This window comes from Callithrix jacchus, chromosome 8 (assembly GCF_049354715.1).
Source record: "Callithrix jacchus isolate 240 chromosome 8, calJac240_pri, whole genome shotgun sequence".
Lineage (NCBI taxonomy): Eukaryota > Metazoa > Chordata > Mammalia > Primates > Cebidae > Callithrix > Callithrix jacchus.
In genome coordinates, this window is record NC_133509.1 from 96,712,829 (window position 1) to 96,740,074 (window position 27,246).

General features: G+C 36.4%; 1 protein-coding gene across 16 annotated transcripts in view; it reads left to right on the top strand.

The window, feature by feature from the left end:
* The window catches only part of SYT16 (synaptotagmin 16), a 294,214-nt gene that overhangs the window by 178,917 nt on the left and 88,051 nt on the right, over window positions 1-27,246 (top strand). For 8 of the 16 annotated variants that reach the window (XM_078335076.1, XM_078335072.1, XM_035260670.3 and 5 more), the window contains exon 3: window positions 10,308-10,974. The exons of the other annotated variants lie outside the window; for them this stretch is intronic. In XM_078335076.1, the coding sequence (XP_078191202.1) occupies window positions 10,452-10,974 (523 nt within the window). In that variant the 5' untranslated portion in view covers window positions 10,308-10,451. The remainder of the gene's footprint in view (window positions 1-10,307; window positions 10,975-27,246) is intronic. 16 annotated transcript variants of the gene reach the window in all.

Here is a 27,246-nt window from a genome sequence, read left to right on the forward strand (position 1 = left end):
TGTACCATTCACGTAACCTACTTATGTTTGCAACCACAAAGATCCCATTAAGGCTGCTGTTTTTGATGGGATCCCAAGAGGATCTGATTATTAATGTTTGCCAGACACAGAAGCATTGGCAATGTCATATTGTTAGCATTACTATTCTAATATCCCAGTCATCAAGGACCCCAGGAGACCTCATTTTGATAACCACTAATGAAGAAGATAAAATGTGTAGCAGTAGTCACTTCAGTAATGAACAGTTTTACTACCTGTTTAGTTTGAAGCTTGTGTAAACAATTGAGGAGAGAATATAAAGAAAATATCAAACAGTTGTTAGCATTGATTTAGATAGAGACTTTCAATTTATGAGTGCTGACGTGTGATTTCATAGGAAGGGGCCAGTATAATAAGGATGTGAGGCTGTGTCCTAGGATCTAGAAGAAACATTTGCAATGAATTAGTAATTTGTGATGGAATGGTTTTCTGCCTATCAATAAAACTTTCATTAGAGAAAGATTTATATTTTCCTCATCCCAGAGTGGGGACCAAATTAAAACCTGTTGTGTGATTGTTGGTTGTAGAATATCTTTCAGAGACAGACCAGTCTCAGCAATCTGTGATGTTTATAGAAGTGACACTGGTTAACAGAGATCCTTTTAAGACTCTGAAAAAGGTACGAAGATGATCCCCAGAAAAAAGCTCTTTCATTTGACATTTTGCAAATAGTTTAAAATTTATGAAAACCATTTCTGGATTTTATAGGAGGTTAGCCTTCTGATTTAGCAAATCTAATTTATGGAGGCCAGTCTGAATTGAGTTCTAATTAGTTCAATATAAATATCTCTTGAGTGACTTCTATGTGCTAGACATGGCTGCTAGATGCCAGAATCTGTGATATGTCGATATCATAGGTATGTTTGAAGCACAATGAATTAAATGTGTCCTGGCTACCAACAGTAGTAACGAGAACAATGGAGGTGGCTAAGGGGAGCTCCCCAAGATCCTGCTTTAGAATGTTATCTTGGAGAACATTGACAACTTACAAAGTGTAATTCTGTCATTTTGCAGATGAAGGAATGGAAGCCCAGGAGATTAAACATCCTTTTTGAGTTCATAAATAGTGCAGAGGTGAAACTGGCTTCTGGTGCCTGATACCTATTTTAGTGTCATTCCATTGTCTCCCTAATCTCTTAATGGAAAAAATAAAAGTAATTATGAGGTAAACAGACCCCTGATTATTATTGTTTTTTATTATTAAGTTGTTTGGCCAGCTATAGATTTTTTTTAAAATAGAAAATACAGAAGTAAGCTTTAGCATGGTTCCTATCAAAAACTAATAAATGCCAAATTTATTTTGTCTGAATAATTAGAATTTATATACATGCTCATTCTGATGGAGAATACTGGATATTTTTTATTGAGATAAAAGAATTGGATATTATTAATGGAACAGTTACTTTCATAGATTTGAATTTGGGAAAAGATATCGAGGCCCTAATTGAAAATCTAGTTTTAAAAATATTAAATGATTTAAAATGCTAAACATAAAAGACTGTAGAAACATGCAAAATGTGTTAAAGATGTTTACTGAAAGAAGCAGTATGTAATGTTTGTGTTTGTGTATATATGTGGAGCTATGTGTTCAAATATTCAAAAATATTGATGGCCTATTCTATGGTAGTCAGTTACTCTGCTTGATGCTGACAACATGGCAAAAACAATCAGCTTGCTTACTCCCTGATCTCATACAACTTCTTGTTTAGTGAGAAAGATATGTGTTAAAAGAATAATTTTATAAGTCATCAATAAGCTACAATTACAATAAGTGTTAATAAGAAATAAGAGGTGTTATGAAAGAATATTTAAGCAGCATCATTTAGTGTGGATTATGGCAGAGGGAAAACATTCTGAAAAGTGAAGTGTAGCCTGGGACCTGAGAGGAGATGCATGGGCACTGGAGGGAGAAGAGGTGTTTCAGCCTGTGAGAGGAGCCTGGTGAAGTCAGAAGCTAAAAAAAGCAGGTGAGATGCCCCAGTATAGAGAGCAAATAGAGAATGCTTAGACAAGAAGGAGCCAACCGGGCATGGCCTTCTGAGTTCTGTGGAGGATTTTGAACCTTACCATAAGCGTAGTGGGAAGCCCTTTTAAACACTGAATGACGTGATCAAATATGCATCTTAGAAAGATCACAAAGTTCACTCTGTGGAAACGGAGCAGGAGTGAATGCAACGGGGTCATTTAAGAGGCTGTTGAAGTGGTTCCGTTGGGAAATAATGGTGACTTGGACTCAAATATTACCTGTTTAGGTATTAGGTATTAGGCAGAAGGCCAATAGAGTTCAGATTTATTTAGATGAAAGAATGGGTAAGCCTTGGTAATAAATTATAAAAGGGAAAGGGTTGTCAAAAGTAATTATTAGTTTCCTATATAATACAATGATAACTATGCAAATGACAAGGAAAATGATAGAAGAAATCTGCAAAAATAATTGGAGTTGTGTTAAGGTAGAGGGATTGTGAATGATTTTTTTCTTTTTTAACCAAATTTTTATAAGGCTGATATAACTTTTATAATTGGTTAAAAAAAAACTTTAGCAAACACTGAATGATTGCCGATGTTTAGAATATTCTTCAATCTATCTCAAGAGAGTTACAATGACCTTAGTTTTATCATTTTTGGCCTATTTTTGAGCCTAGTCCCTTGTCAAGTGATACAAATGATGTTTCCATCTGTGCTTGGGGATGAAAATCAGTAATCTGGTATATCTTATAGTCTGGAAGTAATTCCTATTAATCGTGCCTGCATGTTGCCTTCTTCGATTTTATTACATTACTTCTTAATTATATTGCTTCATACTGTGGATGGTATTTGAGATTCAGAATCTCCTCTACTGGGGACCAGTGAATGTATGCCAATGGCCCTGGAACACAGATGCCCCCTTGGTAAAGGTCTGCAGTGATTGCTTTAGATTGGATGAAAATGAGATTCTTCCTCATTTTGGTTGGGGTTTTAAAAAGGCAAATATAGTTAAATAGAACTCATTCTTTTTCATAAAAATTTTATTATGTGTGTATCTGAAAGTGGGTTTCTGTGCGAGAGCAGTGATAGTCTCTTTAAAAATAATCATGTCATTAAAGCCATGTTAAATAGTCCCTCTGGAAATGCTGAAGTCTGTATGTGTTTATGTAACCACTGCGTATTTGCAGAGCATGTTTAAATCTCTGCCTTGGATATAGTAAATACTCAAAAATACTCAATGGGCTTATGAAAGCTAGGAATACTTACCATGTGCTATTGCTGTAATGTCATAAACTTTGAGCGATATAAAACTTTTCTTGAGCCAGTCCTAGTTTGTTTGAAATCATCATGATCAAATACAAAGCTATCTGTTGGGTAGAGTTTAAAAATATATTTAAATATAACCTTTACTTGACTTAAGCAGGAGTTTATAATTTTTTAAACTTCATTACGCTTATTTTAGAAAAGTAACTGCAACACTTGACATTTTTTAAAAGAGTTTCATTAGTGAAACAGTCAACTGTCGTATACTAGAAACAGAATTAACTTAGAGCCAGACAAACCTGGATTCGAACCCCATACTTTCCACTTACTAGGAAAATCACGTCACCTTTTTTATTTCCGTTTTTTCACTATCTAATTGGCATTTTTTTCAACCACTTGAAGGATTGAAATACTAGTTTCACCTGTGTTACAGATACAAACCTGGGGCAAGTCACCTACCCTTTCTGAGCCTCAGCTTTTTTCAACTATAAAATGGGAAGGCCAATATCTTCCACAAGAGTATTTATTAATATAAGTTGTGAAAAGCATTGTATACTGTATAGTGTTTGGAAAATGCTCGATATAATGATAGTGCCAATTTTTTTTCTTGTGGCATTAGCTCATTAGGGAAAAGATGATAGGAGTTTAATATATTTTTACCTTTTGAAATAACATGAATTTTTGATTAGTATTGAATACCTGATGTTGAGTGCCTATTAATACTGGGCTGTGTCATAGATGCTTTAAAAACATTGCCTAATTTGATTTCCATGGCAAGTTTCAGGACAGGGAGTAGTGATTCCCCTGAGATCCTACTAGGATCTCATCTTCCTTGAGGATCTCATCTCATCTTCCACTCAGCTAGTATGATTTGCCTTGTGCTATGGAGTAAGTGAGAAGTAAATCCAAGACAGCCTTGTTTTGTATGATTCTAAAGCTATTAATATTTCTTTCCTTTATTTTGTCTCATTTTTTGTGTCTAATGATGAAAGTATATTTTGAATATAGGGCAACTTCACATTTCATTTTATATCAACTGCCTCCCTGAAGTCCAGTATAAAAAGGTCTATTGGATTGCTCATGCCCCGGCAGTGACAATATGGCTATACTTTATCCATATTGTTGCCATAGAGAGCTTCAGTAGTCCCTTTTTATATTTTTCAAGATGCCAACATTTAGAACACATTTTGGACAAATGCTACAGAAGAGATTTCATTTCAATGACACATATTCCAACCCACATAAGAAATTTGCTCCTAACAGAAAACACCTGTAGACTCCTTTGCATCATGTCAAAGATGAATTGCAGCCTATTTTATAGTTTCTTATTTTGACTCCATGCATTATTCATCTTCCTAAGATTTCTTATTCATACCAGGTCTATGCAAAATGTCTTTCTCCAAAAGGCATGGTAATTGTCATAAAAATAATTAGCTTTATGACTACTCCAGTACGTCAGTAATAAATAACCAACATTTTATAGGTGATACAAGAAAGTTAACAGCTATGAGAAGACACTTGAAATAAATCCAGGGTTCTTGACTTTTACTTATGACTGACCTATGAGTTTTGGTGAAGAATGAGAAGAGTATATTTTTCCAAGTGATTTCTCCTTCAAAAAATGATGAACATCAGCACACTTCAGTAGATGAACTTGTATAAAATTTTGATTTGGTGTTTGGTAACCTGGGGACCCTATTATTGGAAACATGTTCTTCTCTCTCGGAATGTGTCTGACTTGCTCCAGGAGTTGAGAATCCTTTGAAAATCACACAGGCCTACAGGCTTCCACTTTAGCTTTCACCAAAATAACATAGATTTTTAAGGCACAGCTTCTAGAATCTGGTATTTCTTCTTAGGTTATAATCGTCCCCCCACCTTGCAAGCAACTGTCATCAGATAGAAAATAGGGTTAGAAAGATTTAACTAACAGTCCTTAAAGGACGATGAGCATTGTTATTTTGGTATGGAATACTTCTTTCTTCACGATTAGCTTCCGTGAGAACAATAAAAATATTTAATAAAACATGTGACGCAGGAATTGGATAGTTTTTCTTTCTATAGAAACACAACTCTTTAATATTTACTGCTTAGCCATTTCCTATATATAAAATGATCTTAATTAAAATATAATTCTAATTAAACCAAAAATTTAAAAAAAGTAGCCTTTAAGAATATATTTATTTATGGCTTTTTTATTTTATCAATTGCTACTAATTATGTCTCAGATTGCCGGTTTATTCTGAGTACTTCAATATGTCATAAATCTTCCCAGCTCATGTTTGTGATAGAAGTTTGTATGTTAAACACATATACATACACACACCACAATCTTTTTTGTTGTCTCATTTTATACTTTCTTAATAATTTGAGATATCATGGACCATTTCCATTCTAATAATGACTTTTCTCAGATATGACAAGACCTTAAATGTATTTTTCCTTCTAACCCAGGGAACTAGACTTTTTGTCTATTTTTTGTCAATCTCTCTCTCTCTCTCTCTCTCTCTCTCTCTCTCTCTCTCTCTCTCTCTCTCTCTCTCTCTGTGTGTATTTTCTAAAATACCAGAAACCACTTTGTCTTCTTGTTAGCTGTAAGAAAGCCACCAAAGAAGTAGGATAGAGTATACATCTGGCATTATGATCCTTGGTGTGCTCTACCAATCAAGCTGAAATTTACCTAAGCTGCCAGGATATCTCCGTGGTTACTCTGCCATTGCTGAGCCCCCATGGCTTTAGGCTGATTTAGTATAAAATGAAAGGTCTCTGGTGTTGGTAACTAGGTAATTTTTCAGATTCTATCTGTAAGTTTCATTCCTTTTTGAGTATTGTAGAATATAACAACTGGGCACTCTTTTTATATAGAAACTAAGATTTGACTTCTTTTCAATTATTCTGGGATCATCTAACAATAGTTGTTGACAAAAAGTACAGAACTATTTTGTGAAAAGGCATCTTGCTTCTGGTTGTATCGGCCTCAACATTACAATGTTTCGTGGCACGCAATGGCAAATTCTTGAGTTTCAGAGCAGAAAGAAAGTGTTAGAGGTCATCTAGTGTATTAATGCCACTTTAGAGATGAATAAATAGAAAGGAATCAGGTTTACTTAGCCTCAGATATTTTCACTATTAACTTCATTCATTCATTCACGGAATATGCAGAGCCCCTGCCCTGTGTAGATTCTGCAGCTACAATGTATAATCACAGCCCCCCACACTTGTGGGCTCCCAGTCCATTGGAAGAGGAAGACTGACAAATATTCATCATACCAAGGGAAAAACTGTATCATAAAGGCATATTTGAAGCACTCTGAGACCACACCTTTGGTTGTAGATGAAGAGTTGACAGAGGAAGCAAAAACATTTTCTCGTAAAAAGTGAGTATCAGGTAGTTTAGGTAGAGCAGTCATCCTGGGCAAAACAAACAGAAGTCAGGAAAGAGCACAGTCACTTTGGAAAATGCTTAGTATGTCAGTGAGACTGGCACATAGGACTTCACAGCGAAGAGTGATAAGGAAAGGCTGAGTTCTCATGGTGCGGCAGCATTATTGGGGACATCTCAGACATAGCTGGGTATTCAGTGAGGACGAAAGGTCCTCTGTGAGTTGCTGTTGTCCTCAAATTAGTTCCAACCTGGTTGATAAATCGCCACCGATCTGAAGCCCCTTTCAGTGTCCTATTGCACCTCTAGACCTCCTCAGACCCAGTGATTCAGGAATTAAAGTGTTTACACTTTGGAGGAGGACTTTAGGATCCCCCCCAGCACTAAGCCCCGTTGGATGGTGCTGATTGTTAATTAATTAATTTTTTTTGAGTATTTCTCCTCTTGTATGCCACAGTAAAGAATTTGAATTTTATCTGATAGGGTAGGGCTTGGAAATTCAAATGCATCCAGGGGTCAGGCTGGCCACATAGAAATGAGTGAAGCAAGTGGATTGTGAACAGCAGGGAGAGGTGAAGATTATATTAAGTTGGAAGGATTCAAACTAATTTTGAAAAAACACTGTATCAGCAAACATGAATGAGTAGTGATTTTGACAGCTCCAGTGCTCAAACTTTGCAGTTTACGTAATAGGTAACCATAATGGCTTTTTTCCTTTAAAACTAGGAGAGTGATCAAAATTAATTTTTTACAAAAATTGCCAGCTCATCAAAATGGCAATTTTGGTAAAAAATGAATTTTTTCATTTTTGTTTTGATGAATAGAAATTATAGCGACCAAGGGGATATGAGGTGGAGAATATGCACTGTACTGATTTGAAGATTTGAACAAGAAGTTGCTGGCCCAAATTCAGAGATGTTGGGTTGCATATGAAAACAAGGTCTTCTACCAAACACTACATGTTCTCACTCAAAAGCTGGAGTTGAACAATGACAACACATGGACACACAGGGAGGGGAACACCACACACCAGGGCCTGTCGGGTGATTGGGGGCAAGGGGAGGGAGAGCATTAGGACAAATACCTATTGCATGTGGGGCTTAAAACCTAGATGATGAGTTGATAGGTGCAGCAAACCACCATGGCACATGTACACCTATGTAACAAACTTGTATGTTCTGCACATGTATCCCAGAACTTAAGTAAGAATAAAAAAATTCAATATAATAACAACAACAAAAACAAAGTTTTCTGTGTATAATAGAATGATGGAAAGAATGATTAAGGAAAATGTGTCATTTCTCGCTTAAAAATTTTCTCTTACCAAAAAAAGAGTTGTGGGAGCTAAAGCCACTGAAATCTCAGAGGGAACCTTGTAAATCTGTGATGCACTGTAGTTTAGTAATTTATACAAAATACTTGCAGAGGAAAAAAACCTCAGAAAACTTTGGGTAGTGAAATGGGATGGAACAAATGGCAAAAGGAAGCTTACTGTTGTTACTCTGCAGGGAACTTACGTGATAACATCGTTTACCGTCTTTTTAGCACTCTGGATAGGATTTATCCATTATCAAAGTTACTGAGTACATAATATGTGTTAGGTGGTGTTTTTTATGTGTGATTTTTAGTGGAATTTGTTGTTGAGAATTCACTATGTGCTCAGCACACTTCTAGGGACTGGGGATAAACTAGAGAACAAAACAGATAATCCCTGCCATCCATGAAGCCTCCATTCTAGAGGAGGAAACAGGCATAAACCTTATGTAAAATCAGGTTACGGAGAGCAAACAGAGAATGAATTGAGTCTGGGAAAGAAGAGAGTGTGAAATGAACTAGGTATGTAGAGTGTGGGAAATGTGATAACTGTGCAAAACATGTTGAAAGACAGTCTTTGGAGACCAAAAGCTAACAGAATTTGGAATGGAAGAAGGCAGTGTTGACGAGAGGAAGTTCAAAATCACCCGTGTTATCAGTCTACAGTGCTGAATGCTTGCAGCAAAATGATCCGCTAGGTTTGAATGAACTGAATTTGAGATTTTAGTGAAACATCCAAGTCTATCAGTGTTTCTCAAACTTCCGTGGGTGTCAGACTCACCTGGAGTACTTGTCAAAACTCTTAAGGTTCAGATCAGGCCCTTTTCCTTCCACCAGCCTGGGCCTTTGTGTTCTTTATTAGCCCAGTGGGTGGTTCTGACACACCAGTGTTTGAGAATCACTGGCTTAGACAGCCACAGATATAAGTCTGGAAAGAAAAACTGAGCAAAGACTAGAGAGGTATATGTTGGAGTTTCAAAAAGGTATTAATTGAAATGTAGGAATGGGCCTACTCTCCCAGCTGGCGAATATAATAAGGAAGGGAAGCCATAGGACAAGATTTGGTTGTATACATGTAGGTGATGGGAAGGCAAGGAGGAGCCTGAAAAAGGGACACACGAATTATTCAGCATATGGGGAAAATGCAGAGAGCTCAGTTTCCCTTTAACTGAAAGGTGGGCTCTATGGAGTCAAAGAGATTTGACCTCAGGATTACCTTATCACTGACATTGTGCCCAGCATTTAATAGACAATCAATATTTGTTCATTGCATAAGTCAATGCATCAGTGAATGGCTAATAACAAATTTTTAGAAGGTAAGTAGTCATATCACATGCAGTGACTGAGGTCAAGAGACTTGAAACCTAAGGGATAGCTAGTAGATTTGGTCAGAGGAAGTTATTGCTATGCAAGATAATTGGGTAATTAAGTTTAAGCAGTGAGTTTAGGCCCTCTAGTCATTTGTAACATTCATCTTGAGCTGTTAATGAGCACTGTAATAGCAATAAGATATAAACACATCGAATATACACACATGTGCATATGTATACATTGTATGCATGTATACATGTAAAAGTGTAAATATTTAGCTCTAGGGTGTTCATAGTGTCCTGTGGTTCTGTTAATGTTCTGGAGCTGCTTCCTTCAGTCTGTAAATCTTGTGGGATGAAGTGTGTCTCAGGAGTCTCAAAGGTTGTAGGTAGAGAGCAAATCTATCTTCAGGAGGTTGGAACATAGACAAAAGCAATGAGATTCCAGGGACATGTCTCCAGTAAGCTAGATAATCCATTCGCCACCCTCAGTTTTTCAGTGATTGCTCCCCAAGAATAGATATGACTTCTAGAGATTGCATAAAAATATAAAATCCTATTTTAAGATTTGTTTAAAGCTTTTTAATTCCAGACACACATTTCCTTTGAAAGTATAAACTTTAGTGTCATAAAGCAGAGATGCTTATTAGTCAGCTCTCTGGGGTCTGCAGATTTGTAGATGAAACATCCGACCGTTTTTGTATGTTGAAATGTCATGCCCAACGTGATCTCAATGAAGATTCATTTATCCTTTTCACACTGTTAAGGGTGGTCTATGGAGGATAGAATTATCTCAGTCCACATAAACAGAACCCATTACTGCTAATGGAAGTTTTCCACGTGGCCATGGAGGTGAATAGTCATTGAAATAATCTAATCTAGACTTTCATAGTCATTTTTATTTAACTATTTTAAGATTTCCATGATGATCTCTTTTTGTGATCAAATGCTATTTGACATTGTTTGCAGGTATCTGGTGATGGGTCTGAGGTTGTAACTTTAACAGGTGTAAGTATTTCTTTCCTCTGTTTCAGCTGGAAGTTTTGAGAGTGAAATATTCACAGCCATTAAGAGACCTCCAATTTAATTTCTCAACATGCTTATTCTATAGTTCACATTCAATCCAGAGCACTGGAGGAACTGAACAAGTGGACATTGTAGACATCAGATAGCTGGCCATGGCGTTGGCCATGGCCTCTCAGGATGCTCAGAACTTCTTCCAGCCTTTCTCTTCCTGGATATCTCGGGTTTATGAAGCTCTCCAGCAAGCAGGAGATATGTTATCTGCTTCGCTGGTTAACATAAGCAAACAAGACTCTAAGTTGAATGACAAGCTAGATCAGGACTTAGATAATATTCAGATTCAGGAAACGTACTTTGAAGATGAAGAACAAGAAAATGATTGGAGTCAAGAGGATGCAAATTCCTTGTTTCTGGAAGTGGATCATTTCTCATGTTGTAATAGTGATTTGCAGGACTCTGCCCAAGGTTCAAGCCCCAGGCTTAGCCAACATGCAAAGGACTCATGTTCCACAATGTCCCAGTGGCCCAATCAGGCCAGTGATGACCACAAGTCACCACATGTGCTTTCTTCTATTGCTGAGGAAGAGCATCACCTTGAAAAGCAAAGAAGTGGCCTTCAACATGGCTTTGACGGCCAGCTCCCTGGTACTTTAGAAACTGTTAATGGAAAAAAGCAAGGTAAGCTAGCCAGTCATCATTTTCTCTGGCTTCCTCCAAAGAGCATTTCTACTTATTTTATTTTGACTTGTTTTTAGTTATGTGGATTTTATTTTTCTCTGTCTTATACCTTCCCACATACTGGCTTCTGATTGAGAGATATAATCCCTAGGAATATTTTCAATATATAAAACTTTGGAAGATCCATGTTTGGGAGTTCCATATTTCAACACAATAGTTCTGAGCAAGTGAAATGGTGAAAACGAGTCTGTGGATTCTGTTTGAGAAGCCCCTTGTGCACATGTCATGCTTTTAAAAATATCTTGTAAAGTGTTCTTTTTTCTTCTAGGTTAGGAATTTCTAGATGTTACTATATTATTCAGTGTGAAATCCTGTGCAAAAAGCCATACTTATTGCAGAATTTTTAGTTGATAACACTCCAAGAACACTTCTCACAGTGTTTCACTGAGACGTGATGTGAGATGACAGTGGATAGGAAATCTTTGAAATAAGAATAGTTTGATTTTCTTTTAGCTCTGAATGGTAAGGACACATTTAATAAAAACTGCCTGTAAAGATTTATGCTGCGAGAACTGAGCACATGTTGGGTCTTCAATAAATGTATAATGAATATGATAAAAAATGTAACTGACTCTCTACAAGTAGTGGTAGTGTGTCCCAGCATGAATTTCTCATGCCTCTAATACTCTAACCTTGAAGTAAGGACATTCCACCTGGATAAGGGACAGAGGTAAATGATATGGACAGAAGAGAGTTGGGTATGGGTGCATGACGTGTAGTTGTAATGACACATAAGTCATACAGATTGGTGAATCATTTACGTGATACAAAATATTAATGTCCTTCTTGTTGCAGAGAGCAGACTTTTCTGAGTACTTTATAGTTCATTCATTTTCCAGGATTCCTATTAGCTTTGTCTTTTTAGGGAACAGTTTTATCCAGATATATGAAATCTTGTCATACAAGGAAGCAATTTCATATTCTTCTTATAATGCTTTCTTGATATTCAAATTAAGGTAACATTGAAATGCTAGAATAAATTGGTAAAAGTGAGGTATTCTTTCTGAACCTGATAAACTATGGATAATTGCAATTTTGAGTCTTTTAAAATTGTCTGTAGAGATATTCTAGAAATATCTGGGCCAGCAGTGGATTTTCTTAGATTTGAATTGACATTTTGATTTCTGTTTTAGAAAATTCTTGAAAAGGTTGAACTATATTTGAAATTAATGTAAATTTGGCTTACCACTGATTTTGCTAATTTTTGTAATTATAAAATCTAATGGCAGTAAAACAATTGTGTTTATTTGGCCCTTCAAGCAATGCTTATGCACTAGATTGGAGCCTTCAGGAAGGCAGGGACCATGCCATATCATGTCTGTTTTTTTTTTAACAATGAGCACAGTGTTGGGTACGAGATGGAACAGCAACAAGAAAAGCTAACAATGTTAACAGGTAGATGATATTATTCTCACTTGACAGTTGAGAAAATTGATGGCGAGAGAGTTTGAGAACCTACCCAGTATCCACATTTATTATAGGAAGAAGCAATCTCATTCGAAAATTTACATGTATACATATTCTCTTTTTTTCCTTTTTAAAGGTATAATTTACTATAATAAAATTCATCCTTAGTGTATAGTTCTGTGCTTTTTGACAAATAGACACAGTCTTGTAACCACCGCAATCAAAGTATAAAATGGTTTTGTTATGTCAGATAATTCTCCTACATTCCTTTTTAGTCAATTCTTTCTCTACTCCAGCCCCAGGCACATGTGGATACATTTTTAGTTTCTGTTGTTTTATCCATTTCAGAATGTCATATAAATGGAATTACAGTTTGCTGTCTTTTGAGTCCAACTTCTTTCACCTATCATAATGCATTTGAGATTCATCCATGTTGTTGTGTGTTTCAGTAATTTTCCCTTTTTAATTGCTGAATCGTATTCCATTGAATGAATGCACCATTTTGTTGATTGATCAGGTAAGGGATATTTTGGTTGTCTCTAGTTTTATTTATTTCCAATGTCAAATGTCTATTATTTCTTTTTCCTGATTGATTACACTGGATAGGACTTCTGCTATAATGTTAAAAGAGACTAGTGAGAGTGAATATCCTTGCCCAATTTTAAACAGTGTAAACACTTCAGTCTTTTCCTATTACTTAGTAGTTAGGTGCAGGCCTCTGTAGATGCTCTTTATTATGGTGAAGAAGTTTCCTTGTATTCTAACTTCTTGGGAGTTTTTTTTTTTTTTAATCAAAAAAGGATGTTAAATTCTGTCAAATGCTGTTTTATATCTATTGAGATGATCATATGACTTTTCTTGTTTAGTATGTTGAAATTACACAATGTTTTGAAAGTTGAACCAATTTTGCATAGCTTGGATAAAATCCACTTGGTCATGTTATGGTATAATTTTAATGTATTACTGGGTTTGATTTGTTAGACTTTTGTTGAAGATTTTTCTCCATTTATTTTTATTAGAGATATTGGTCTGTTGTTTCCCTTGGAATGTCTTTGGTTCTGGGTAATGTTGACTTCATAAAATGAGTTGTGAAGTGTTTCTGCTTTTCTATAGGCTTTTTAGAAATTTATATACAATTATTATTATTATTTTTTGATGTTTGTTAGAATTTTTCACTGAAGTCTTCTGAGCCTGGGATTGTTCTTTGTGGGAAGGTTTTGAAACCAAAATTCAATTTATTTAATAGGTATAAGAGTAACCTAGTTATTTGTTTTTTTCTTAAGTGATTTTTTGACACTTTGGGTTTTTCAAGAAATTTTTTCATTTCATCTCTGTTGTTGAATTTATGGACATAATAGTTAATTACTACTTTTTAAATGTTGTTAGGATTTACAGTAATTTCTCCCTTTATTTCCTGATATTGTTATTTAGTGTCTTTTTTTATTGTTGCTCTGTCTGGCTAGAGGATTATCTATCTGTCTATCCACCTATCTATCTGTGTTTCTTTTCCAAATACCTCATTTTTTGTTTCATTAATTTTTCTCTGTTGTTTTTCTGTTCTTAATTTCATTGATTTCTGTTATTTTCTTTGTTTTTCTTGCTTTAGAAATATTTTTTTATTTCTTTTTTCCTTTTATGATGTGTAAACTTAACTCTCAGCAGTGCTTTTAGCTGCATCTAATATTAATATATTTTGTTTTTATTTTCATTTGATTAAAAATGTTTTCTAATTTCCCTTGTTACTTCTTTTTACTGCATTGATTATTTAAAAGTGTGTTGGTTAAGCTCCAAATATTGGGACTATTCAATATCTTTTCCTGTTGTTGAGTTCTAGTTTCATTACATTATGGCTTGGGCATATACTTTCTATTATTTTAGTTTTTAAAAATTAAGTTTTGTTTTATTATCTGTCCTAAATTGTTGAATGTTTCACGTGCACTTGGGAAGATTGTATATTCCGTTATTGGAAAGAGTATTCTATAAATTACGAGTTGTTTGAGGCTGCTTTGAAGATTTTCTAATACTTACCTTGTCTCTCAATTTTTTTTTTTTTTGAGTCTACTGATTTTGTTCTGTTGATCACTAAGGGAGGAGTATTGAAGTCTCTAATTCTGATTGTGGATTTGGCTATTTTTAAAATTTTTATCAGTTTTTGCTTTATATAGTTTGAAGCTCTGTTGTTAAGTACATACACATATTAGAAATATATATCTTCTTGGTGAATTGACCTCATTGTCATTATGTAATATACCAATTTTACCTCTGGTAATATTTCTTGTCCTGAAATGTACTTTGATATTAATACAGCTACTCCAATTTTCTTTTGATTAGTGTTGACACGATATATTCTTTTCCATTCTTTAACTTTAAACCTATTTTATATAGTGGTTTTTAGTACATAGCATATAATTGGTTCATACTTTATAATTCAATCTGACAATCTTCCACTTTTAATTGGTGTATTTTAACTGTATTGAATATAATTATTGATATTGCTGAATTAAAATATATCTTCTTTCTAGATTCATTTCTGTTTGTTCCATCTGTTCTTTGTTTCCTTTATCCTAATTTTTTCTGCTTTCTTTGTATTGAGTATTTTTGTGATTTCATTACATATTCACTCTAGGCTTACATTAAAAAAGCTTAATGGTCACCCAAGGATCCCTAATGCATGTATCTTTAATTAACTTCAGTCTATCTTGAAATAATACTGTACTATTTCACATATAGTTTGACAGTGTTGCAACAGTATACTCTCAATTCTTCCTGCTTATCCTTTGTTTTACTGATGTCATATATTTTACTTTTATACATGCAATAAACATATAATACACTGATACTGCTTTGCTCTAGACTATTGGTTGTCTCTTAGAATGGTTAAAATAAGACAAAAAAAAAAAAAAAAAAGGCTGAGGTGGCAGGATTGCTTGAGCCCAGGAGTTCAAGGCTGCAGTGAACTGTGATTGTGCCACTACACTCGAGCCTAGGTATGAGAGTGAGACCCCATCTTTAAAAATAATTAAAATAAAAACCCTCCTTAAAACCAAACAAAATTTAAAAAGAGAAAAGATTATATTCACCTAATTTATGCCACACAAAACATTCTTTAACTTTGCATATATATGTCACTAATGAATTGTCTCAACTTTTCTTTGAAACATGTTTGACATTTATATTTGAAAATATTTTAGGTATTTTTATTTATTACCTTCACTTATTCAATTTGAAGTATTCTTCATTTTAACGTTTCTTATATTGTGTATATGCTGCTAATGAATTATGTCAGCTTTTGTCTGAAAAAATTTTCTCAATTATTTGAAAAATATTTTAGCTAGGTATAGAATTTTGATTGACAATCATTTTCTTTCAGCACTTTAAGATTGCCGTTTCACCATCTGATGGCTTGCACAATTTTCATATGAGAAAAGCTGCTATAATTTTTTCCTTTATTTTTCTGCATGTATGTGTGTTTCTTTCACTTGGTGCTTTCATTTTGTCTTTATCTTTGGTTTTCAGCAGAATGTGTATAGGAGTGTTTATGTGTGTACATGCATGCATGTATATGTTTTGGTATTTGTTTTTCTTGTATTTTCTAAGCTTATGAGGTCTTTTTCTTCTTTGTATTTCAGTTTGGGTAGTACCTACTAACATTATCTTCAAGTTTACTAATATTTTCTTTGATAGCATCAAGTCTACAAAAGCATGTTTTATTTCTGTTACCATGTGTTTCATTTCTAGCATTTTGATTTGATTGCATTTTAAAATAGTTTCAGTCCCTCTGCTGAAATTCCTCAATTTATGCACATTTCCCCCTTTCCATTATGGCTTTTAATGTTTTTATCACACATATTTTAAAATTCCTTGTCTGATAGTTCCAATATCTGAGTCATACTTGAGTTTGGCTTTCTTGATTGTTTTGTCTCTTGACCGGGTGTTTTTTTGTTTGTTTCTCTTTTGTTTGTCTTGTAATTTATGACTGAAAATAGAACATCATATGTAGGAAAAGTGTGTGATATTTTTTGCCTGGAAGTGAGCAAGTCTTTTCAAATGCAGGGTGTTTAGTGTGAGGGGGTTGAGTCAGTTTAGTCAGCATTTGAGTTGGGTTTTAGTTTTATTGTTATTGTTCATCTCAGTGCAATACAGTCTTCAAAATTCTCTATTACTACATTGTGTTTAGGGTAGGGGATTGTATGTTACATGATTTTGTCAATATTAGCTCCATCCTTAACATTGTCTCTTCTTTTTGCCTATGCATCAGAGAGTCTCTCTCTTTTCAGGCTTTTGTCCCTTTCCCAGGAAAAGCCTGTTATTATGCGTTACTTATTGTTTGCTAGTGTGATGTGGTTGCGTTGGAGGTTGTATTTTCTGCTGTTCTAGAGTGCCCTCCATCTAGGCAGTCGCTGTGTTCCTATGTCTTGGGGTCAGGACATACTTAGTAATCCTGCCTCTCTCCCCAGAGACAGGGAAATCTCCAGTGGTCTGACCCCAGGACTTTTTCTTGCCCCATCCCCAGGGATAGAAGTGTTTATCCTGTTCTGTTCACTCACCTTAATGTGTCTTTATCTGTGGTCTGAAAGCAACAGGATTTGCTATTTTGTTAGTCTATTTTCATGCTGCTATAAAGAACTGCCTGAGATTGGGTAATTTAAAAAGAAAAGATATTTAATTGACTCATAGTTCCACAGGGCTGGAGAGGCCTCAAGAAACTTAAAATCATGCCAGAAAGGCAAGTAAACATGTCCTTCTTCTCATGGTGGCAGCAAGAAGAATGAGAGCTGAGTAAAGGGGGAAAGTCCCTTTTAAAGCCATCAGATCTCGTAAGAACTTACTATTATGAGAATAGCATGGGGGAAACTGCACGCATGATTTAATTCTCTCCTACCAGATCCCTCCCACTATGCATGGGGATTATGGGAACTGCAATCAAGATGAGATTTGGGTGGGGACTCAGCCAAACCATATTAGCTACCCTTCCCCAAGTGGCCTAAGGCTTTTGTTTCATAGCGGTAATTCAAGAGCAGAATATTGGTAGGGCTTCTTACTTTGCCTGTAGTAGCCATTGTTCCTCTCCCTGATGACTATACCATGACAGCAGCTTTCTCTGCTCCTACTTTCCACCTCATGTTTCTTGTGAGTACCTGGTGAGCTCTGTGAAGACCTCCTAAGTGGGCTTGAATTTCCATTTGGTTTGTGACTCCCATGGGTTCTGTACTTCTGTGCTAGTCCACTTGGCCTTTAGAAATAACTGGAAAGGCCAGGCGCGGTGGCTCAAGCCTGTAATCCCAGCACTTTGGGAGGCCGAGGCGGGTGGATCACGAGGTCAAGAGATCGAGACCATCCTGGTCAACATGGTGAAACCCTGTCTCTACTAAAGATACAAAAAAAAAAAAAAATTAGCTGGGCATGGTGGCACATGCCTGTAATCCCAGCTACTCAGGAGGCTGAGGCAGAAGAATTGCCTGAACCCAGGAGGCGGAGATTGCGGTGAGCCAAGATCGCGCCATTGCACTCCAGCCTGGGTAACAAGAGCAAAACTCTGTCTCAAAAAAAAAAAAAAAAAAAAAGAAAGAACTGGAAAATATTAGTTTGATTCTTAACAGCTTGTATGAATCTAGTATCTGCCCCTTGCAAGCAAGTGCTTGTGTTCTTTCTCTCCTTGAAATAAGTTGCCTCTTTTTAACTTTTGGATTAGTTGGGTGCTTTATGACTTCAGCTGTCTAATAAGTTTAAGAAAATATGTCATTTTACAAATTATCTAAATGTTGTTATTGTTTAAAGAGTGGGAGCATTATTTCCAACTGTCTATATCTTAAGTGGAAGCTGGAAAATAGAGTTTATATACTTTACACTGTGAAATTGAATTGGACATTCTTATTAAACTGGGTAGCATGTGTGGGCTGAGGGATAATTGGGTAAATAACATGTTGGTCTTCCATTAAATAGTTCTGTAATGTGTAAGATATATGTAACCAATCCTGTAAAAAAGTTTGTGAGAAGTTATACTTATGTATATGATAACTTTTGAGATGATTTTGTCAGAGGTGATCAGATAAGGTTGTTGTGAGGATAAGTCAGAATTTAATAGGTGAATGGAAGGAGAAAAGCATTCCAACTGGAGGAAATGTCATGAATGCTGACATGTGAACAAACCTGACATTTTCAGGGATGAAACATCAGGCTAGAGCTAAGGCTGTGATTGGGAAGGTCTTTGTTTTTTGTTTTAAGAATTTAACCTTCATCCTATGCATTAGTTCATTTTCACACTGCTATAAAGACATCCCTGAGACTGGGTCATTTCTAAAGAAAAATATTTAACTGACTCACAGTTCTGCATGGCTGGGAGGCCAGAGGAAACTTACAATTATGGTAGAAGGTGAAGGGGAAGCAAGGCATGTCTTACTTGGCAAAAGAGGAGAGGGAGAGGGAGAGAGAGAGAGGGAAAGAAAAAATGCAAAAGGGGAGTGCCACTTTTAAGCCATTAAATCTTGTGAGTTCTCCCTCACTATCACGAGACCAGCATAGGGAAACTGCTCCCATGATCCAGTCACCTCCCACCAGGTCCCTCCCTCCACACATGGGAATTACAATTCAAGATGAGATTTGAATGGGGACAGAGAGCCAAACTATATCATCCTGTAAACAGCTGGAAATCTTAGGAAGATCTTAATCAAGGGTGGTACCCAAAGAACTCTGATATAGAAGGATAACTTTAGCATCAGTTCAGAGGCTAAACTGGGGGGAGAGAATATGTGTTAGGGAACTATTATAGTAGCTTGTGAGAAGGAACCTGTGTAAGGGAATATGAACATATAAAGAGAAATTATTATTTTGCCATTGCTCTGCGAAAAAGGCATCTCATAAAGAGAGTCTTTGATACGGCTCTGGCATGCAATAGGGTACTACCTCATTACAGTAGAGGTGGAAGACCGGGTTCCCATCTTGGTCTCTTTGACCCTTGAACTGGTGCTCTTCATGAATGCTGAGTTAGATTGGGAGTTCCTTCTCCTCATATGGTTTTCACTGACCCCGAGGCGCAGGTGGCCTCGTTAACACTGGGTGCTGGTGAAAGTCTTGGGTCTCTACTAGACCTCCTCTGACATCATGATTGGGGAGGGGGAGGCATGCCTCATGACTTCCAGGTGGGGTGGAAGACGAGATTTCCCAGATGGTCCAGTGACACTGTTCCAGTGGGAGATACTCACCTTAGGCATCAGGGATGAAAGTTCCCATTCCTAGCTTGGTCTTGTCTGGCATGCCTTGTGAGAATATTGGGGTGCCTCATTACGGATTGGTGAGGATGGAAGTCTAGGTTCCCTATGTGGTCTTGTTGTCATGGGTGAAGATGAGGACACAATTGTTTTCCTGTGCTGTTTGGCTGGAGTAAAGCAGTTCCTACCTAAACATTTTCTGTCTTACTAGGCTGCCTCTTTCCTAGTCCTTGGGCAGAGAGAGCAAGCCTTTATTGAGACTTTTGTTTTGGTCAGTGTATGTTGGCATTTTGTGTTGCCAGCTTCTTCAGCTTCAGGTCTGGGATATATGAGGTAAAAAAACCCAGGGAGCTCACAACTGTGTTGTTCCTGAGTTCTAAGGTTCCTGTCCATTCTGCCGCTTCTCTGTACTTTGCAGCCTTCTGATCTCTGTTTTATAGACAAGGTCTAGGGTTTAGGGTGGTACTTAGAGGAAAGAAGAGGGAAGAGTATGCTCACTTTATCTTCCTGGAAGTCTTCACATTAGTCCTGAAACAGTATTATGACTTTGAATTCCACCCACTTCTTTCCATTTCACAGGGAAAATAAGAGCAGTAGAAAATGATAAAGAGTGGTGTGGGTGGATAAGTAGATATGAGGAGGAACATTTCTCTATAAAGAGAGGTGTTATACTATGGCCCCTTTTAACCAATCAAATATGTATTGAACACCTACCATGTACAAAGCACTGTGGGGAACAGACAAGTATATACAAGTGAGAGCCACAGGCGTCTCCTTCAGACTGCACAGAAGCTGGTATCACTTGTTTATTCTCTTCCAGAGGATGCAAAAATGTTTTTAGTGCCCTGGCTCTGTGGTGGCATTGGGAATTGGGAATGCAGCATGGGCTGAGAATGAGACAGCCTCGGCCCAGTTCACTCACAACTTTATAGATGGAGGAGCTTGCCTAAATTGCCTCTAGGGAACTTCCATTTCTCTCTCTCTAACTGACATAGCCCACTAATTTACTTCAAATGCCTTTTAGCCATTGAACAAAAGCTCTTATTTCTCTTTCCTCAAAATATTTAAATACCCTGAGGGCCCTATAAAACTAGGATATATGACTGAATTCTCAGGTGTATGGAGATTAAAGCACCTGTTTTTTTTGGTTTGTTTTTGGATTTTACTGATGAGTTAACAGTCTCGAAGACTCCTCCTGCACTCATTTGTTCCTTTATACCATGGGGTGATGTAAGACATAGTACATGGCTGCTCTGCAGTCTGCTGAAGAGAGGTATTAGGAGATACGCTAGGGAAAGGCACCATTTTAATCAGCGATTTATGTGCACGTCTTAAAAAGCCTTGTCAAGCTAACTTTTCCCATTTAACCTTGAGTTCTTTTCGTAATGTTGTATCTTGATTTTATGTTTCTTAATGTGCCATATTTTTCTCCACAATAGATTTTAAGCTAAATTGGCCCAAAACAAGAGGGATGCTGAATGCTTTTTGTAACCATGGAAACATTTCTGGGCACTTACTGAGGACCTGATTGCCAATAGTAATGTAACAGAGAAAATAGATACACTTCATTTAGCAGTTGCTGATGATTAAGAGGCAGAGAGACTACTTAGAGTGTCATCCCAAGATAGGCTTTTTGGTTTAAAGACTCAAATCCAAAACACCACCTTCTCAGTAGAGAAGCAACTATGACACCTTTGATATGTGATGGAAAGGAGTTCTAATTGCATTTAAAAATCATCTTTGTTTTCAGTTTTTCACCTCATGCTTTTTTGAAGCTGTTTTTTAACCGCATATATTTGTTTCCAAGAAATATGCTCAACATTTCCTGAAATAGCTGCTAATGGAATTAATGTATTCCAAGCACATTGGCATATAGAACTTTAGAAACAATATCAGAACGACTTAAAATGTAGAACAATAGGCTTTGAAATCATGGTGATATTTGACTTTTCAGCCACATTACTCTGTCAGGCTAATGTCACATGGAAGGGAAAATCCTACGGTGTTCTTAGTTGCTGGTTGATTTCAACCCTTTGTAGATTGAAGGTATTTTTTTTTTCTTTTTCTTTTTTTTAAACAAGCAATTAGCTGGGAGGTATTTTCTTCTGTCAGTATTCTTGTGATTGCTTGTGGCAATTGAGACTAAATGGTATCAGGTAATATAATGCAGCCGATTCACAAATCACAGGCCTTATCTTTTCTACAGGATGTGCTCTTGCATGTGAAATGTTGCATTCCACCTTTCCTTCCTTTGCAATACTGGAACTTTGCTGTTCCATTGCATAAGTGCTTTCTTGAAAGTAAGCCCATGCCTAGGAAAATTTATCTTCATTTGTTAATCCTTCATTTGATTGTATTTGCCATCATGTTTCTTGGTTATCCAGAATTGTGCAGGCAAAAAGTTTTACTCTTCTGTGACTCCTTCAGAATCTGTTTTCTACGAGCTTTATAAAGTTAATTTTCTTGATATTTTGATTTGCATGTTTTAGCAAAGGTAGTTATTAATGAACATGTTAGCAGCTGACATGCCGTTTTCAAAGCCTTGATGTTTAAGGCGAGAAGATGATTATTCCCATTGTTACTTATTTTGCAGCTTTGTGCCATTTTTGGAGGAAATTTCAGGCATATAAGTGCTGTCCTATGTGGACAGAAGTTAGAATATGTGGGATACAAAGGATCAGACTGTGGTTCAATTTTTACTTTGACTTCTGGATGTTGATTTGGCAGAATGGTGGAACATTTTGAAGGACAGATTCAAAATAAGAAAATTAAGTCTTTTTTTCGCCATTTGTACCATAATTAGGAATGGATTAGAGGAATTAGAAGCAAGTTATCCTCCAGATAAGCTTAAATTCCATCTTAACAATTCTCAAGGAATAAAAAAAAATTTTCTTTATTAGATGAATTATTCAATAAAATTTTTTTAATGCTCAGAAGTTTTCCTTGCCCTATAAAAAGTAAGAGCAGGGGTATCTTTTTTTCAATTACCCAGACTAAAGGGGAAGAAGTCAGAGCTAGGCAGGAACTACAAATCTAGTAACATCTTTCCTCATTTATCTTATTTCTTCTTCCTGAGGAAGATTCTTACCTGTGTGTTTGTGTGTTGTTTATGTATTTCTTTATAAAAATATCACGGAGATATTATCCTCTTCTTCCCTCTTCCTTATCTTTGGTAAGGAATGGGTATCTTCCCGTTCCTTTTTCTTTGGTAAATCCTTTTTCTTTTTACCCTGGTATCCTCTTCCCAGATCCACCCCTGAAGAGAGTGTCTTGTTTCTGAAAGGAGCCTTACAGTGGGAGGAGTTTCTGAAATGTTATAAGTTCTTCGTCTCTTTGACCTCATGTTAATTATGCTAAGGGATGGTCTAGGTCACTGCTAATGGAGCTCTTAGTGCCCTTTACATTTCCTAGTTTTTAAGTTTATGAAACGTTTTAAAATATAGTCATGAAACAGAGTCATAAATCACCCCTTTGCTAAATCTTAGCATTTTGTCATCTTTAATTCAGATTTATTTTAAAGAAGTCATCCAGGACAGAGGGAATTGAAATCTCCCGAGAAGCCCTTTTTGTTTTCTTTCTTTTCTCTGCTCACTGGGGTAAAACAAATCTAAATTTGGAAATTATGATTCCCATTGTGTTCTTTTCTTTCGCTGCATGCATATGTATCCATAAACTACATAAAACATAATTTTGCATGTTTTAAAACTTTATACAACTGATATGATGCTAAATATATTATTTTGCAACCTTTTTCCTTCCCTCTCAATGTTACATTTTTGAATTATGCAGATACATGTAGAGTTGTTTTATTTTTACTGCTACATGGTAGTCAATTGTATTAATTAATATACCATTTTTCCATCCTTAAGCTAATGAACATTTAGTTTATTTCTAAACTTTCACTATTAAAAATAATTCTGAAATATAAATATCTCTTGAGCACATATACTGGAGTTTATTTAGGTGGTATATATGAAGAGACAGACAGTCTTCCACACCTCTTTCTTAAACTAGGTAGTTTCTTCCCTGGTCGAGGTCTCTTGAATAAATTTTCTTCCCTTCCCCTGCTTTATATTTAGGTGGTTCAAATTGGCTCCTTTTCCCTGTCACCACGAGAGTCATAGTCAATAGAGAACTGAAGGCATTAAAAGAATCTAAGTATTATAAGTTGTCTGCTTGTTTAATAGCAAGTTTAAATAATGAATAAATGAGAACAGGGGAAGTGATTCCAGATTTTAGGAGGATTACAGGCTCCTTTGAAACCATAATGAAAGTTACAAACTTACTTAGGCAGAAACTGACATCATGACATAACAAAAAAAATTGATAATGACATTTGATGGGTTCATGGACTGTCTGAATTTCATCTGTGTTAATCCAGATTAAAGTCAACCAAGTGTACAAGATGAAACTAGTAATAATATAGTCAGGAGTCAATCACTGTACCATTCATTTTCAATTTGGCTTTTCTAGAAGATAAAATTGGAGAAATGCATTGGAATTTGTACTGGTTCTCAAACTAGTATCTCTCAGCTCAAATCCATTCTTCTAGATTCAGCTTTGGATGTTGCGTTTAGAATTCTGCAAACCACCATTCTCTTTTGTTGGCAGAATTCTCCTAGGTTCTTCTATGCCCAAACAGTAAAACGACACTGAAAGATGGGAGAAGGTGAGTAGGAACTTCTTTATTCCTGTTTTACTCACTGTCCCTATTGGGGTACTCCAGCACAGCCCTTCACTCTGCTCTCAGCAGTTTGGGTTCTAGTTTGTAACTTCTTTCAGTGATCCAGAACCAGCCTCATTGCAACCCACTCAGAGGAACAACACGAGTCAGACAGTTTCTCCTCCTCAGACGTCTGAGCGCAATTCCGTGGCACTTCCAATTTCTGATAATTTCACTGCTTCCCTTTGATTCCTCAGCCCTTCATGTGGTTGCTGCTTCATGCAGCTAATCTCTGGCCTGTTTCCCTGTTCTTTCCTAATCATTTGATTTCCAATACCTGTAAAACCAATTCCCTGTGTTAAGTTGCCTCTGTTGAAATAATTTCTTCTTCCCTAAAATTTGACCAATAGTATAAGGAAAGTATTGTCTAAGCATTTGTATAGATTTTAAAAATAGTCTATTTTAATTGCACAAAATCTAGATTCTGCAGGTAAACTGAGACTTTATGGAAATTATAGGTAACTGGTGAAGCAGACATCTATGTCTTACCCATATCTGATATTCACCAAACAAATAAATATAGCATGTCAGGTGATGAAAAGTGCCATGTAGAAAAATAAAGCAGGCAAAGGGGATACAAATTAATTGGATGAATGCTACCTTAATAGGGTGGTCCTATATTTTATAGGACGACCTCTCTGAGAAGGCAGCATGTAAACAGAGACCTGAGTGAAGTGAAGATGAGAGCTGTGCAAGTATTTGAGAGAAGAGCATTCTGAGTATAAAGAAAAATAAGTGGACATAACCTGGGATGGAGTGAGGAGTGTTTTGGTGTTTGATTAATAAGCCCATGCTTATTAGCATCTGGTCATTGGTAATACCATCCAGTTGTTACTCAGGAATTTCTGCTGTCCTAGAAAATTCCTAATGTTTAATAAATTTTTACTGAAGGATGTCAGGTATAGAATCATCATAGGAGACATTGTTGTTCATGGAAAGACTTCAAGAACTTTTATATTATCTCAATTTTTTTTTCAGGGGTGGGGGTGAGGATAAACAAAGTTGAAACATCGGGCATTATCTTCTTAAGCTGTAATATCAGAGCTTATTTCCAAACCAAAATAAGAACTTTAGGTTCATCTGGGACTACTTAGTTTTTACTCTGTTTTGATATCAGAAAAAGTAGCCACTGTAAAACCTATGTGCAGAAAGTTCGAAACTGTTCTTCAGCATTTAGATGCAAAATGACCAGCAGTTACTTCTGTTGGAGTCTACTAAATCAGTTTGTACATGAACTATGATTTCTTACCCTTAATATTTGCCTTTGCAAAGTTGGATTTATTCTTAGCCATAAAGTGATGTAGAGGCAATATTGCTTATGTCCCTACAATGATGCTATTTACACAACTGAACTAAACTCAAAGTAGGAATTTCTTGGTTTCTTACAAGCAAAGATAAAGTAAGGCACGAGCTCAGGTAATGGATGAATCTGGGAGTAAATCGGGTTCATGAGGAGTTCTATCCAGCAGTGCGAATGTTATCTTTGGGACCTGGTTTCTCCCCTTCATCTCCAGTTTTTAATCTCTACTTCCTCTGGGCTGGCTCAATTCTCAAGCTCCATGCATAGTGAGATGGTTGCCAGAACCTCCAGGTTTATATCCTACTAGGTTATAATCCAGTGGAGGAAAAAAAAACACTTTCTGGCAATAAGAAGAAAATTCTGGAATTAGCACTCATTGGCTTGATTCATGTGGCTTGACTTGAATTATGTGACAAACTTTAGCAATCACTGAAGCCAGGGAGATGTGATGTTCTGATTGGCCAGGCCTAAATCACCTGCTACTTCTGGTGTTTGGGGTAGAGAACTTTACCAGAAACGACCTGAGAGTGGAGGAAAGGTGATTTACTAGAAGACAATGAAGATTCCAAAAATGGAAAGAATATATACTGGTGTAAAAAAAACACAGTGAGGAGTTAGTGCCATTCATAGACCTCTCCACTTCTTTGATATTGAATGATGGTTACAAGCCTGTTTCAAGGAAAAGCCTAGATTTTTTTGTTTTATCATATGTATCCTATATCACCATAGGACCCCAAAAACCTGTTTCTCAGTGCTTATGTACCCATGTCTGCCACAAGTCAAGGAACATAATATATATTATTTTCATCATCTGTCATTGCTGATTTATATTATGGCTTTTCTCCTGCATGTTAAAAAGAACTCTCTGATATACCTTTTTAGACTGGCATCACCATATAGGATCTGTATTAGTTATCTATTCCTACATAATGTATTACTACAAATTTAGTGGCCTAAAACAACACACATTTTATTATTTCACAGTTTCTATGGATTAGGAATCCAGGCATGTGTTAACTGAATCCTTTGCTTAGGGTCTCACATGGCTACAATCAAAGTATCAGCTGGGCTGCATCCTCATCTGAAAGTTTGACTGGGGAAAAGTCTACTTCTATGCTCTCTCAGGTTGTTGGCAGAATTGATTTCTTTGTAGTTATAGGACTGAGGGTCCCAGCTTCTTGCTGGCTGTTGGTTGGAGGCCACCCTCAAACCCTGGAGGCTGGCTGGGGTCCCAGAGGCCACCTTGCCACATGGGCTTCCCTAGCATGTCTGCTTGCTTCATCAAGCTAGAGTCTGATAGCAAAAGGAATCTCATGTAGCGTAATCGTGGTGTGTTATCTTATCACCTCTGCTATATTCTACTGGTTAGAAGCACAAGTGCCATCAACACTGAAGGGGAGGGGCACCAAAGGCATGGACACTAGAATGTGGGGCTCAGGGGTAACTACTTTAGCATCTTCTTACCACAGGGTTCTATATTGTGCATTTAAATAAATAGAGAAATTGCACAGAAGGTGGGAGCTACATACATGCCTTCATATGAGTTATTTACTCATAGATTTTTTTAAATGAGG